The following is a 15,125-nucleotide window of genomic DNA, read 5'->3' on the forward strand; positions in this document are numbered from 1 at the left end:
TCAAATTCTGGTGGAGATTCTGCTGGTTCTCTCACATTTCATTGGCCTCCACAAAATATACCAAGTCAGTTTTCAATCAATGATTGTCAGTTCATCAATAATAAATTGACCGCTTCTTCGACATGTGGAGGTGCTGCCATTTATCTTTTTTCAACGTATTCTTGGATGAATAGTTTAAAATTTATAGCTTTCTGTTTCTTTGATGGCAACGCAGCTGCAAATGGAAGAGGAAATGATGTGTTCTTTTACGGAAGTGATATCACTCAATCTCCATTTGAGAATTGTGGTTCAACAACCCCGTCAAAAAGAGTCTGGAATTGTGAAACAGCTGATAGCGATGTATATAATGGCTGGCTTCCTCTCATCAACCAGAACAAAATCGTTGCAAATGGTGGAAGTGATGTTGACGCCTGTGGCAAAACACAGCAAAACCCATGTGCCACGGTCGAGTATGCTCTCAGATGCATTGCTCCCTTCAGTGATGCTTCCCTCTCTCTTCTCGTCTCCACTTTCACTCCCTTAAAGACTCTCATATTCCGTGCCCCGAATACAAAAGTCACTGGGAATGGCACAGATTCTACAATAATTGCTTCCAGTGGTATTCCTCAGCCATCTTCTTCTTCTTCTTCTTCCACTTTATCATCATCCCCTGAACCATCTGCCACTTCTGCCCTCTTCGCACAAACACAGGGCTCCCTCACAGTTTCTGCCCTCGCCATCGCCCATAACTCCACAAATCCCATCACCCCCATCCTCTTCCACCTCTCCCAAAACTCCCCTTCCCTCAACCTGAACACAACCACCATCACAGGAACAACCCCATCTTCATCATCAATCACCACACCCCTCTTCTTCATCACTGCTGGCTCCCTCGCCCTCAACCACACAGCAATCACTCAACTCTCCCTCAACAGCCAAAGCATCTTCCACCTCACCTCCCTCACAGGCTCCCTCACTCTCAACTCCTCCAGCATCACCGACATCACCTCCACAGCCACTCCCACCAGCTGTGTCCTCTCCTCTGCCACCTCCCCTGCCCTCTCCATCTCCCTCGCCAACTGCACCATCACCAACATCAACTCAGCACAGCTGAACCATCAGACTGCCACCAATGGCGGGTGCATCTCATTCGCCTCATCCGTCTCTGCCAACATATTTTCAGTGAGTGACACCTCCTTCTCCAGCTGCTGCGTGAGCGAGGATACAAGTTCTGGAGGAAGAGGCGGTGCTCTCATGATCGAGTACAATCATGGCTCACAAGTGTCATCCACCTCCTTTTCCATGATGAATGTTGTGTTTTCAGCCAACAAGGCCAGTGTCGGAAGAGATATGTATTTTGTGTGTGAATCCCTTGTCGCTTCTGTGAAAGAGCCCATGTTCACCTTCATGAAAAGCATCACTGAAAAAGACAACTCGATTGTTGGGCATGACAGAACAGAAGCATTTGGCAACTGGGATGTGGATTTATTTATATTTTTCGACGGTTTCTTTGCTGATACGATATATGTTGATGGAGCATCTGGAGTGGAAAAGGTGTATTGTGGGCTGGAAAATGCACCATGTTTGAATGTGAATTATGGGATGGAGCGTTTGAAGAGAACGCTGAATATTAAACAGGAGATTATTTTATCTGCAAATTCATCTGTTACTGGATATGTGGATGTGAGTGGGATGAGTGTGAAGTCCAAATCCGAGACAATTGTTGGTATCGAATGCAAAAGGGAAGTAAGCGGCTCTGAACAATGCGTTATGAAATCATCATCGATCACAGAAATTCAGTTCGTTGGGATTGTTGTTCCATCAAGTTATAACAGAACAATCACATCAGTTGTCGAATCAAGCACTCAAAATGGGGAGTTGCACATGAAGAACTGTGAGATGAGTGTGATTGGAGGGAAACAAAACGCAATTGGATTTTCATTGATCAAATCAACAGGAAAGATGGTTGAGCTGGACTCTGTCGCGATTTCAGATGTGAAATCATCTGTCGCGCTGTTTTCATTTTCTCCTTCATCAGGAAATATGAATAAAGGAGAGAGCGAAGGAGAACACAAAGTGAAACTGTTGAATTGCACGATGGAAGGATGCGGTCTAGATAACACCTCATTTGGTGGATCTCCATTGATGATATCTTCTTCTGTTTTGTTTGAAAACAGCAATTTTTCGAATATTGAAAACGCAATCAGTGAAGAAGGAGGTGTTGCAAAAGTGGCATTGCAAGGAAATGAAAAATTGGTGATCAAATCAACAAATGCGTCATCTTGTTCACTTTCAACGAACAATGGAAAAGGAGGATTCCTGCATTTGGACTGCGAAGATTGTTTGGATAAAACACCATTTGTTTTTGATGCAGGAATTACTTTTGTGAACAATAAGGCAGCCATTGGAAAGAATGTGTTCATTATAGGAAAGGATTTGAATGGTTCTGTGACAAATGAGTCGTTCAAATTCGATTACTCTGAAATGACAAACGATAACAATTTGTTTGTTGGAAGTGATGATTTTCGTCAAGAAAAGGATTTGTTCATGTTCCTTGTTCCATATAGCTCATTTGAGATATTTATCTCATCAGAAGGATTTGATGTTGCACGTTGTGGAAGTGAAGAAGAGCCATGCTTCACGCTATGGAAAGGGATGGAAAACATGAAAAAAGAGGAAGGAAATAAAACAATTCAAATATCAGGATCGACTGTTATTCAAGATTCATTCAACATATCCAATTATCAGATCAAAAAAAGTGTGAAGATGGGAGAAGAGAATACGAAAGTAACTTTGAATATTGAAAAGGCAATTGGAAATCAACTAGAATATTTTATGGTGAATAATATTCATCTAGAATTGACAAATATCCAACTTCAACTGACATCGGGATTTGACAACTCAGCCAAAACAATTATTTCAAACAGAGCTGGCAATTTGGTGATAAGTGGATGTTCATTCCATTCAGAGGCAGGAGTGAACAATGGATTTGATTGTGTATTTGTGGATGTGATTGGAGGAAGTGTGGAAGTGAATGATTTGTCTTTGGAATCATGCAATGTTGGAAACAGCATTTTTGCCATTCATGATTCTGGAACAACTTGCCATTTTGTGAATGTTCGAGTGGATTCGTTGAATGAAAGCAGAGGATGTCTTCTTCTGATCAAAGGAACTGAATCAACAACAAAGATAAATGAAGGAGTCGAGGAAATAAATCTCCAAATTAACAATTCATCATTTTCAGGAGTGAAGAGAAGTGACAATGGAGCAAGCGTTCTGCAATCAAAAAGTGAGAAAAAGATTTGTTTTGTTGTGAATGAGAGCAACATCACAGAAGACAAAGCAGAAACAAGTGAAAAAGGAGGGGCAATATTCTTCACATTGGGTGCATCAGGATCAATGAAGATGATTGACTCAACAATCAGCCAATGCAGCTGCACCAATGGGAAAGGGGGAGGGGTGTATCTGGCAACAAAGGAAAGAGGAGATTTGAATTTTTCGTTTGTGGGGATGAAATTCAGTGCGAACACAGCAAGTGTGGGGAATGATATTTTCATTGAATGCTTCAACATCACATCTCAGATCAATGAAAGGCAATTTCAGTTTGATCTTCGAGAAGGCCATTATTCACGAATGAATGCGATATATGGAATTGATGAATGTGAAAACAAAGAAGATACAGATCTGATTGATTTTGTGACTATCTATCAGAGTGACACCATTATTGTGAGCAGTGTGAATGGATCGGATGAGAGGCAATGTGGAACCAACACTTTTCCATGTGATTCGATTGATTATGGGCTGATGCATCTGACTTCAGATTTCATGAGTCTGATGTTCATTGTTGAGGAGAGTGTGATTGGTGAAGAGATAAATCTGGAGGAGATGAGTTTGAGCTCGAAGAGCAGAGGCTTATGTGAGGTTGAAGTGAAAACTGGTATTGAAAAAGCAAGAGATGCTTTGATCACAACAACAGGAATAGTTTCGTTGTCGAGAATGAATTTTGTGTTCTATTCGAATTTCATTTCTCAACATGGATCATTGATATCGCCAGAAGAAGGAATTCTTGAAATCATGAATTGCTCATTTACCTCAAAACAATCTAATGAAGAAGGTAATGTTGAATTTGCAAACATTCCATTCCACATCATTAATATGGATAAAGGAGAATTGCAGCTCATGGAATGCAAGATATCACATCTCATTCTTCAAAAATCTGCATTATATCTTTCATCTTATCTTCCATCAGTAATTGATTCATTAACGATTTGCAATTCAACAATTAAAACATCTCTGATAGATATTAATGAATGTGGACAATTGACAATAAAGAATTTCAACACAGAAAATATCTCAGTTGAAGGAAATGAAGAATCATTGATATCTTGCTTGTCAATGAAAAAGACAATGCAATTAACGAATTGCACGATAGGTGGAGTCAATTCAAAGACCACAAAGGGGAAATTGATGAAATTGGAGAATAGTTTGGATGTGAAAATGGACGGTTGCATTTTTGATGGAAATTCAAAAGAAAGAAATGAACAATATTGAATGAAGCGGAAGAGATGTGCAGATGGGAAGGTTCTCTTGTGGATGTTGTGAAGAGTTCTGTGGTGATGAAAGACACAACAATCTCGAATTCACCAGAAGGCGGAATAACAATAAGTGGAGGGGAAATGAATGTTAATGATGGAAGATTTGAGAACAATAATCCATCTATTGAAGGATATCCATCATTAAAAAGAAATATCATCTGTTCAGATTCTGGAACATTGAATGTGATGAGTTTGAAAGGAGGAGATGGACTGAAAGATAACTCATCATTGTGGATGTTGAATAAAGGGTGCAGTTTTGAAGGGATTGTTTCTGAAAGAGCATCTCCATTCTTTATTCCTGTTCTTGAGAGTGTGGAAGCAAAAGAAGAGACAGATAGAATGAAGCTGACATTCAAAGGGATGCTTCTTGTTCCTTGTAATCTGTCGTTCTCGGTTGTGAAGAAGAAGGGAGAAGAGAAAGAGATTGAAAAACACTCTTTTGATTCAAATGGGATTTTGTCAGAAAGAGAAGTTGAAGGAAGCGTTGCGAAAGATATTATCAGCAGTTGTGGGAATGAAATTGAAGTAAGTGTTTCTGTTTTATTTGGGAATTCGGAATCTCCATCATCAACACAGTCATTCGTTTTGAAGAATGCGAGCATTACTCCACCAAAAGGGAATGAAAAAATTGTTGAAAGTGGAAAAGAAGAAAAATCATCATGGGCGTTGATTGTGATTGTTGTATTGGTTGTGATATTGTTGATTGTTCTTATCATTGCAGTTGCCTTTATTGTTCGATGGAGAAAGTCGGAGAGAAGAACAGAAGAATTGGAAGAGATTGTGAATGATAACATCAAGAAGGATCCGAAGGTGTTTGAGATGGTGACGATGGAAATGTCTCCAGAAGCGCAATGGAGGAGAGCAGAGAGGGAGGCAGAGAAGAAAAACGAAGAGAGGATCAAAAAGAGGGTGTATGAGAAAAGCTTGGGACATTCTGAGTCATCAGAGCATTTATTGAGTGAGAGTGGATCAACAGAATATATTCTGGGGAAGGACTCAGACAAAATTCCAGAATGGATGTTGGAGAAAATCGATGAGAAAGAGATCGAGGACGAAACGAGAAAACGAACGCCATCGCCTTCCATTTCATCCACCTCAACAACAGACTCAGATTCAACTTTTATCCGGCCAGAGAGCATGTGTCCAACCACCTCGTCGATGTCGAATCTGGTGGATGCGATGGCCTGCTCATCGCCACACGAGAAGCTGATAGTGGATCTGAGGGATTCGCTGTTCATGCTGTTGCACGGAAGGAATGCCAAGAAGGAGATGGCAATTGGCTCACTGAAAGAAAGAGAACAAACAGCTGCTCAAATCCTGTTCTGGGTGGCCAATCTCGCACTGCATTCATTTGATGAAATGGAAAATCCTCTTTCTTCACTTTCCAATCTCAGCCCGCACATTGTTCTGTTCTCTGAGCATATGGTCATCTGCATTGTGATGCACTCAGACTTCTTGTCTGATGATGACTCAGATTCCTCATCGATCTCTTCGTCAACAGTTGCAACGTCTGCAACTGATGATGATGATAATGATTCTCTTCCCTCATCGGCATTTGAGGATGAGGATAGCTTCAAAAAAGAGTGTTTGAGGTGGAAGGCACCAGAACTGCTGATGAACAAGAAAATGGGAGCGACAAAGAAGTCAGTTGCCTTTTCGATTGGGATGATGCTGTGGGAGTGCTTGACACTGCAGATCCCGTTTGGAGAGTATCCAGCAGAGGTGGCAGGGCAGAAGATTGCGAATGGGGAGAGGCCAGACATGACCCCGATCACAGAAAGTTCTTTGAAGGAGATTGTGAAGAAATGCATGCTGAAAGATGAAGAAAGCAGACCAATGCTGGCTCATCTGAAGCGTGAGTTTTTCGAGAAGTTTCCAGCAGGTGCTACGATGGTTACGATGACTGATGCAATCAGGATAGAGGAAAGCTCAAGCGAGAATGATGGGTATGGTTCAACAGAAGATGGAAGCGAACTTATTTCACTTGCAGATGATGTTTCCTCAAAAAAGAAAAGACGAGGAGCAAAGACAGGATGCGAGCGTCAAAATATAAGAGAATGGGAGAGAAAATATGAAAGGATAAAAATATTGCTTTTGTGGAACTGAAAGGCACTGAATAAGGAAAATAGTCAAGCAAGCATTTGAAAATGAGGAAGATTCTGAAGGCAAAAAGATTTCACCAAAATGGAGAAAATAATAAGAAGAGAAAGAACAGTGAAAGTTGATAAGGAGAATTGATATTTTTGGAGAGAAAGTTGGACGAAGTCAGTGCTTTTGATGTTTTGAAGAAGAGGCATCGAATAATTGCATGATATGTTTTTCTTTGCTGATATGGCTTCATGGCCTGACGATATGACGTTCAAGCAAAAAATCAGTAACAATGAGAGAAAACGGAATCAAAGAATAATTAAATAAGATATTTTTCATTTTCTAACTTTTTTTCTTCTTTGTAACTCCAAAACTGTGTATTCATGTGATTTTAATTTTTGTGATATGTTTTCGAATAATTTTCTGTTTTTTGAAAATTGCGTGAACCAGATTCGTTTCTGTTAATAATTGAAATATTTTTTTTTCCAGAACATTTTTAACCATTTTTATTTTTTTGAAATTATCCACCATTTTTGTAAAATATTCAGTTATTATTTGTGAATTCATACGAAAACTATCGTCACTAATTTCAATTTGCAAAATTAATTGTTCATAAGTTGCATTTCCCAGAATTGCTTCAATTTGAGTTTTCAAAATGCTTGTGTTGAAGCGATTGTTGCAGATTGATTGTAATTTTTAAGTTGTCATTTTTGTTTTGAAGCAATAATTATTTCAAATTTTCGCAAATAAGTTATTTTATTTTGAACGCTCATTCAAATATTAGCACGCGCGATGTTCAAATAAAACTTTTTCTTTTTCTTTTGAAATCCCGATCAATGCTCGAGTGCCAATCGAAAATCTGTTTGAGTTGGGAAATTGGCAAAGAAAAATCTTCATCATTTTGAACTTCAAACATTTTTTTTCCTCTTGACTGATCCAAAAATCAAACGAAAAACAAGTGAATTTGATTCATCTGGACTGTTGTGAAATTGTCAAACAATATTTAAATTATGAATTTTTAATGTTTTTCATTTGGCATGTGTTCGTTTTCAAAAGTTTAATATTGCTATTCTCAAATTTTGAATTGTAGAATTTCAAGTATTGAGAAAAAAAGAAAAGAAAAATTACAAAAAACATTTGTTTTTTTGACCAATTGGGGGAAAATACGAACTATCAAGCATTTTTCGCACAATGCAAAAAATATTTGCTACACTCATAACTTTCAATAACTTTATCAGATTACAAAATAAATTGTATTTTCATTTCCGAAAGAAAACATCATTTATATAATTTCAAAAATTTTTTGTGATCTCACAAGTATTTCAAAAAAATAATCCATTTTAAATGTGTTTTTTGGATCACAAAAAGTTCGTCCACTGTGCATAATTTTTCAATGAAAATGCCTGAAGTGTAATGTTTTGCCCCAATTATTCATTTTTTGAAAAACGATTTTATTCGACTTTTATTGATATAAATGGGTGATTCTTTTTGAAATTATTATTATTCTTTCAAAAATACTGCTCCATGTATTAACAAAATATATATTTGTGATAAATTCAATGTCTCTGAAAAAAACATTTTTACACTTATCTATCTATCTTTCATCTCAGTAATTTCTTCCTCAAACACAATCTTTGCCCTTTTTTCACAAGGACAATGTTTTTCTTATCTTTATCAAAAAAACTTAGCATCAGGACATAGACCAACAAAAATATTTAATTCCAAAAACAATTACCCTTATCATTTATGGTTCTTGTGATTTTTTTATTTGAAAAGTGTGGTTTTTCCAACTTATTTGTGAATGATCTTTTTCAAAAAGTTATTGTCACTTGAATTATTAGATTATATATTATATTCAACTTATTTAATGGGAAAATTAGCTTGATTGGAATATTTTTGTATTTCCTGACAATCAAATTCTTGTCCATTTGAATATTTTTCATCATCAACAACCATTCAAACTCGCAACATACTAAATATCACTGATTCCACATTTGTTCGTTTTCTGAATGAATTTTTTCCACCAATTACATTTTGCTCAAATTTCAGAATTGAGGCAACAAAACCACTCAAATCGTATTTGTGCTTATCTTTGAAGATAAGGGTTTCAAGTGTCCTTTTTTTTTGAATTTGATTTTTTGTTCGTATTAATCTTTAAAAATCTGCTTTTCAATGTTTTTCCCCAAACAATAAACAAATAAAACTTTGATCATTCAACTGTTTTGTCCAAACAGAAAAAAGTTATGAACAAATAAAAACTGTCAAAAAGTTCAATTTTTTCTTTCAAGAAATTCAATTATCAGTCAGTTCTGTTGTGAAGCCAAAGTTTTCCAGCTTCAAATTGATCTGAATCCGAAGAAAAAGAAGATGAGCTGTTGTTATCATTGGATTTCAGATAAAAATCATCGAGAACTGGAACATCATCACGTTGGAAAAAATGTTTTCTTTTCTTTTTTTCTTATTCTCAGTTTCAAAAAATATTTTTGTTCTGAAAAATCATTTTTTCTATTTCTTTTATTGTTTCAGTTTCAACCAAATTTTCATTATTTGAATAATTGTTTCTTTTCATTTATCAATTTTCTTTATTAATTCTTTTATCGTTATCAATTTAAAACTGATGTGAATTTTGGTTCATGATTTAGAAAAGTCACAAATGTCAAAATATTGTGTGAAAAAAAGTGAGTTATTTATAGCTCATTTGGGTAATTATTTTTGAGATGATAATCTCGTTCAATGTTTGATCTTTTTTTTGAATTTTTGTGGAACAACTTTTTAAATGCATTGGAAATTAATTAATGTGATAAATCATCATTTTCTGTAATATTTTTAATACGCAAATTTGGATTGATTCAATTTTCGAAAATAACCATAATTGTTCGTATATAAAGCATTTTCTTTTTGCTGAGTATTATTCGGTTGTGCAAACTTTTTGATGTTCGAAGAATATTAAATTTCAATCTTTAATAAGTTTCATTTTCGGAAAATGTTTAATTGTTCATGAACACACATGAATGGAAGCTTTTCATTCTTTTCAATTTTTTTTTAAGATTACTCGAGATAAGCAATTGGCAACGACAACAAACATAGAAGATCGGAAGAAGAATTAGAAGTTTCCGCAGGTGTTGCATGTTGGATATGGTTTTGTTTTTGATTTTTGATGATATAAACTTTTTTTGGATCGTATTATTTTCCTTCTTTTCATTTGTCTTTTATTTCATTCAGCATTTAACATATAATATATATTTCAATCATTGTGTTTGTAACAAATAGCTTTGATCTTTGTAATGATTTAATTTTTGTTTTTTATTGAAAATTTATAAAATTTGTTTTATTCCTGTGACATTCAATGACATAGTCAATGAACGATTGAAATTTCGGAAACAAAAAAATATCTGAATATTTGAAACAATTTTAAGGGGATATCTTTTTTATAACTGGAGTTTAAAGAAAAAAAATATGAAGAAAGAAAAAAACAAGATCAAGGAAAAGATGAGAGAAGAAAGTATTAAATGAAAGATGCTTGAGGTTTAATAGTTGAATTCACAAACATATGGAAATAGAATAGCTGCATAAAAAGAAGATTATAGGAAAGAAGTTGAAAGGAAAAAAGATAAAGAGAGAAGAAAAAGAAAGGAGAAAAGATAAAGAGAGAAGAAAAAGAAAGGAGAAAAGAGAGAGAAAGAAGAATAAGAAAAGAGAGAGAAAAAAGAGAGAAGGAAAAGAAGGTTGAAGCATAAAGAAGAAGAAGTGGAGAGAAGAAGAAGAAGGCGAGGAGAGAAGGAGAAGAAGATGGAGAAGGAGATGAAGAAGAGGTGAGAAGAAGAAGAAGAAGAAGAAGAAAGAGAGGAGAGAAAAAGAAAAAGAAAAAGGAAATAATAAAAAAAAGAATAAGAATGAAAAAGAAGAAAAAGAAAGAAAAGAAAGATAAATAAATAGATAGATAGATAGAAAGATAGATAGATAGATAGAAAGGAAGATTGAAAGATTGAAAGAAAGACTTCGAAAGGAAGAAGAACAAAGAAAAAAGGAAGAAGAAGGAAGAAGGAAGAAGGAAGAAGAGGGAGTCAAAGAAGTGCTTGGAAATGGTGTGGGCTGATCAGCAGAGTTATCATTCCCATTTTGTTTAGACTGTCCAGCCAGCATTCTTCCATCTCCAATGTCTCTTCCTTTGAGCGAGTGCAGCACATTTTCGTCGTCCATCGATAGCTCCTTCCTTTTTTCCCTTTCGATTGCTGCCTTCTCCTTCTCCTTCTGCTCCATCTCCTGCGCCTTCTCCAGCGATGTCTGCAGTTGTGAGTGCACTCTCGTTCTCTTCGGCTCAGCCACAGCCGTCGAACGAGCAGAAGACGCCTTCAGAGCATCTCTGCTGAGCACAGTTGTCGCCCTACCAAAGTTCGGAGGCAGCGGATAATCATCATCGCCTTCATCGTTCTTCCAATTTCTTTTTCCGAAAGCATTGCCAGCGACGCTTTCTGCTCCTTTCTCTCTTTCTCCTTCTCTGTCTTCCCTCTCTCCACTTCCTCCACAGTTCTCAGAATCTCCTCCTTTCGCGTGTTTTCCTCTTCGTCCAGCATTTTTCCATACAAAAACTTCACGTTTACCGCAAACACACTTCTCACAACTGCTGCCTCGCCTTTCCCATCAGCCACAATTCTTTTCTTCCTCAACAAAAGCACTCTTTCCTTCGCATTGTACTCAATATCTGCTTCTTCCTCATACACTCCACTCACTCCAAACACACCCCATTTCCTCCTCATAAGTTCCGCAATACCTTTTTCTCCGCTTCCCTCTCTTTCTCCTGATGCACCCACATCGCCCTCTCTCTATCTCTCTCCTCTCTCTTCTTCCTCTCCTCCTCTCTCTCCTTCTCTCATTCCTCCTACCCCTCTTGATGCCTTCATTCGCTCTTTGTCCATTGCTGCCTTCGTATTCTGCTTAAGCTTCGCCTGTAGAGACTACAGATATCTCGTATTCAGTGTCTGTGCACCAGAACTGCCTCTAACAGAGAGAAGAGGACCTGTTTAGAGAAGCTTCCGAGTAAAGAAAGACTCACCACGTAGTGTACCACCAAGGAAGAAGGAAGAGGAAGTTGAGAATGAGTTGGAAGAAGAAGTGGATAAATTTGCAGCAGGAGAGGAAGAAGAAGAAGAAGAAGAAATAAGAGATGTCTTTGGGGATTTCAATACAGATGCAGCTGCTTGCGACGAGTTGGTCGAGGCATTTGAGCTGTCGGCTGATCCTGTGCTTGCATAGCTCTTCACACTTCCAGTGTCACTTGCACCTTTCTCTTCATTCTTTTCTGCTGCTTTCTCTTCGGCCTCTGCTCGTCTTTTCTCTTCTTCTTCTCTTTTGCCTTCTTCTTTTGCCTTCTCGATCATCTTCAAAAGTGCTGTTTGTTCCTTCTTTTCTCTGTATTCAACAGCCAAATGAAAATACTGATAAATTTATATAACTTATTTTGAAAATGAAAATTAAAAAATGTTGATGAGTATTCTTTTTTGAATAGAATTATTATCTAATTTTGTATATTTGAATAATCTTTTTAAAATGGATTATTCACTTGTTGATATTTGTGTTGGTAATAATTTTCAAGGATATAAACTTCTATAATACAAAACTGTTAAAAGAAATTCGCTTAGCAAACAAGTTCTAAAATTCTTAATTTCGGAAGATATAATTGCCCATCCAGTATTTTGTTTCAGATCAAGGATATTAATTTGACTTTCGCTTGATCTCATTTCTTATTGGAAAACTCATTCTTTCTTTCTTATTTGAATGAGAAAATATGAAAATCTTTTAACGCAGAAATTTCATATATCCAAATAATGGAAATGAAAATTTTCATTGCGAAATTTTAATAATCCTTTATTTGGTTTTCAACTTATTGTTAATTGTAATACGAATTCAGGTAAGATAATTTCATCAAAAATGTTTACAACTCCTGAATAAATATTTTCAACGAGAGCATGCCATGCATGGAATGAATTATAAAGAATTTGTGGAGACAAAGTTGATGAGCTTTAATTATTATATTTACAAAGAACAAAGCAGCTGCTGACGTGGAAATACAATTCATCAACAATAAAATGGTTATTGTCAATTGATTTCAAGTGAACAATAACCGATTTTTAATTGTTTTTTATTTCAAAGTTTAACTTCGAATAATCAGAGTCTCTGAACATGCTGATGAATGATCTGGCAGTTGTTTACAATGCCTCACATAAACACACACAGACAATGATTTTGCAAGCCGTTGCTCGTGATTAAACACTGAAAAAGCTTCAAACGTTTGGCTTCGATATATCAAGAGGACAGCACAGTTACGCAAAAAAAACTAAGCAAAAAAACAATGATCAAATTATTCCTCCCAAAAAACCAACACTTCCAATGTGCAAGCGTGGTTTGAATAATTTTTCAATGTTTCTTTCATGAAGATAATAATTCAATTCAAAAGGACTTGAAGAAGATACTTGGTACAAAGGAAACACGTTGATGATAAATCATTCAACTGAAATATCTTCATCAATGATTTGCAGTCAAAAACCATCAAAGCACTCAGAAGAAGAACAGTTTTTGGATGAATCTGCCTGAAATGATTTGATTTGCTTATCATCGCATGACAAAAGATCTGAACAACCAAATAAAATAGGAGAACAGTCATCAAAAATGCATCAGAGAATTTTTCAAAATGGATCATCCGACTTTCAATCTCATTTTGATAATCGTTAAATATCAGCTGATAACGAAACTGAACACGACTCTGCTGGATTTCGAAAAGAGAAAATTCATCTTTTGAGAGAAAAAACAGAAACATCATCAAAAGTGATTCAAAGGAAAATATTCATGACAAACAGAGCAAATGATTCTCCCACATTTATTGCTGATACAATAATAAAGAAAGCAAATATCGATTACGAAAATAATAGAAACATTCCGTTTCAAATTCGTTCTGAAAAAACTCATTGTATCCACCAATAAATCCTCCTTATAGTCTAACTCACTTTATTGATTCTTTGGATCAGAAACAAGAAGCCAATGAATCATGTCTGACAACATTAATGTAAACCACTGACAATTCAAACACTTGCTCACATGCAACATCAGAGACATGTCCTGTTAATGAATTTCATTCATATATTTGGGTGAGCAAGAAATCCTGTTTCGGAAATTTAGCAATCCAAATGAATTTGCCATCGATTGAGAAAAGAACAGATCAAAGTCACATGGAAAATCCTGATCGAGAAGATTTGACACATATTAATGAAGAAAGTGTGGAACTCAATTCTCAACCAAATAAAAAGGACAACAGCAAAAACCAATCTGATTCAAAAAGTCAAACAATATTTCGCATTCACAATCCGCAAACAAAAAAGTGATCAGAGAGAAAGGGATTAATAAAATTTGGAAATACATGTTATTTATCATCGTTAATGCAAAGCTTTTCTTCCATCTGTCAAAATTTTTTTGAATAGTTCCTTTTGTTTCATTTTCAAATAAAATAAAAATTTCATAAGTCAATCAAATTTTTGTTTCTCCTCACCAAATTTTGCTGTTATGAAAATAAAATATTGACAATGTTATTATTTCAATTTTTGTGAAGTTTCGTGTGTGGAAACAAAAATTTGATTGACTTATGAAATTTTTATTTTATTTGAAAATTAAACAAAAGGAACTTTTCAAAAAAATTTTGACATCTTATCTATTAATCCTTCAATGATCAAAGAACCAAATTTCAAAACGTGTCTTTCAAAAATGTTGTGAATGTTTGCGATAAATTCAAAAAAATTCAAATTATGTGGAGGATTGGAAGCCATTCCGAATTGACGAATGGGAATCATTTTGTGATATCGGAAAAAGAAAACAACAAAATATTTTGGAATCATATGGCTTTCTGATGAAACGGCTCATAAAAGTCAATGCATTTAGTAAGGATAATATTAACATAACCACTTCTAACTACACATAATGCAAATTTTGTGGATTTTCTTCAATTGTTGAAAGTACTACATACAAAATAATCATCAATTCAAATTCAGTGGATAAAGGACTGAAGAAATATTTATCGAAAGAACAGCATTCAAAAAACAAATCAGATTTATGCGGCAAATGCGGAAAACAAAATGAAGAGACAAAATGGACTGAAATTTGTTACGATCTACAATTATTCACAATTGAACACGAATGTTCGTCCACGAAGCCATAAATTCCACCAAAGCAATTATTTTTTTGACAAAAATCATCATAGAACATTTGCAGCTTCTTCAGTTGAATTTCCAAACTCGAAATCTTCAGCTCATCTCCAAACAAAAAGAAGTTATTCTTTAATTGGACAAATATTATTCAGGCAAACTGATCGATCTCATGGGCATTATATTTCATTTGTCAGAGATTCTTCCATTGATAAAGAATCCTGGTTCATTTGCCACGATGCTTTCGTTTCAAAAGTCTGTGCTCAAAGTTGGA

The 15,125-nt window shown here is 35.5% G+C and overlaps 3 protein-coding genes across 3 annotated transcripts; 1 reads left to right on the forward strand and 2 right to left on the reverse strand.

The window, feature by feature from the left end:
• Positions 1-202: 202 nt before the first annotated feature.
• On the forward strand, positions 203-6,680 carry MONOS_17044 (putative Protein tyrosine and serine/threonine kinase; the record flags this gene model as incomplete). The annotated part of the gene is made up of 3 exons (XM_067869925.1): positions 203-449; positions 575-4,462; positions 4,537-6,680. The coding sequence occupies 3 exons, from the start codon at positions 203-205 to the stop codon at positions 6,678-6,680; spliced, it is 6,279 nt and encodes a 2,092-aa protein (XP_067734131.1).
• A 4,334-nt stretch (positions 6,681-11,014) lies between these two features.
• MONOS_7567c1 (uncharacterized protein) lies at positions 11,015-11,419 on the reverse strand (the record flags this gene model as incomplete). Its single annotated transcript, XM_067877902.1, has 1 exon — positions 11,015-11,419. One exon carries the CDS (start codon positions 11,417-11,419, stop codon positions 11,015-11,017), a length of 405 nt encoding a protein of 134 aa, XP_067734132.1.
• A 264-nt stretch (positions 11,420-11,683) lies between these two features.
• MONOS_7568c1 (uncharacterized protein) lies at positions 11,684-12,040 on the reverse strand (the record flags this gene model as incomplete). Its single annotated transcript, XM_067877904.1, has 1 exon — positions 11,684-12,040. The coding sequence occupies one exon, from the start codon at positions 12,038-12,040 to the stop codon at positions 11,684-11,686; it is 357 nt and encodes a 118-aa protein (XP_067734133.1).
• Positions 12,041-15,125: the final 3,085 nt, after the last annotated feature.

Source organism: Monocercomonoides exilis (genome assembly GCF_001643675.1).
Source record: "Monocercomonoides exilis strain PA203 chromosome Unknown scaffold5-2102611, whole genome shotgun sequence".
Taxonomy (NCBI): Eukaryota; Preaxostyla; order Oxymonadida; family Polymastigidae; genus Monocercomonoides; species Monocercomonoides exilis.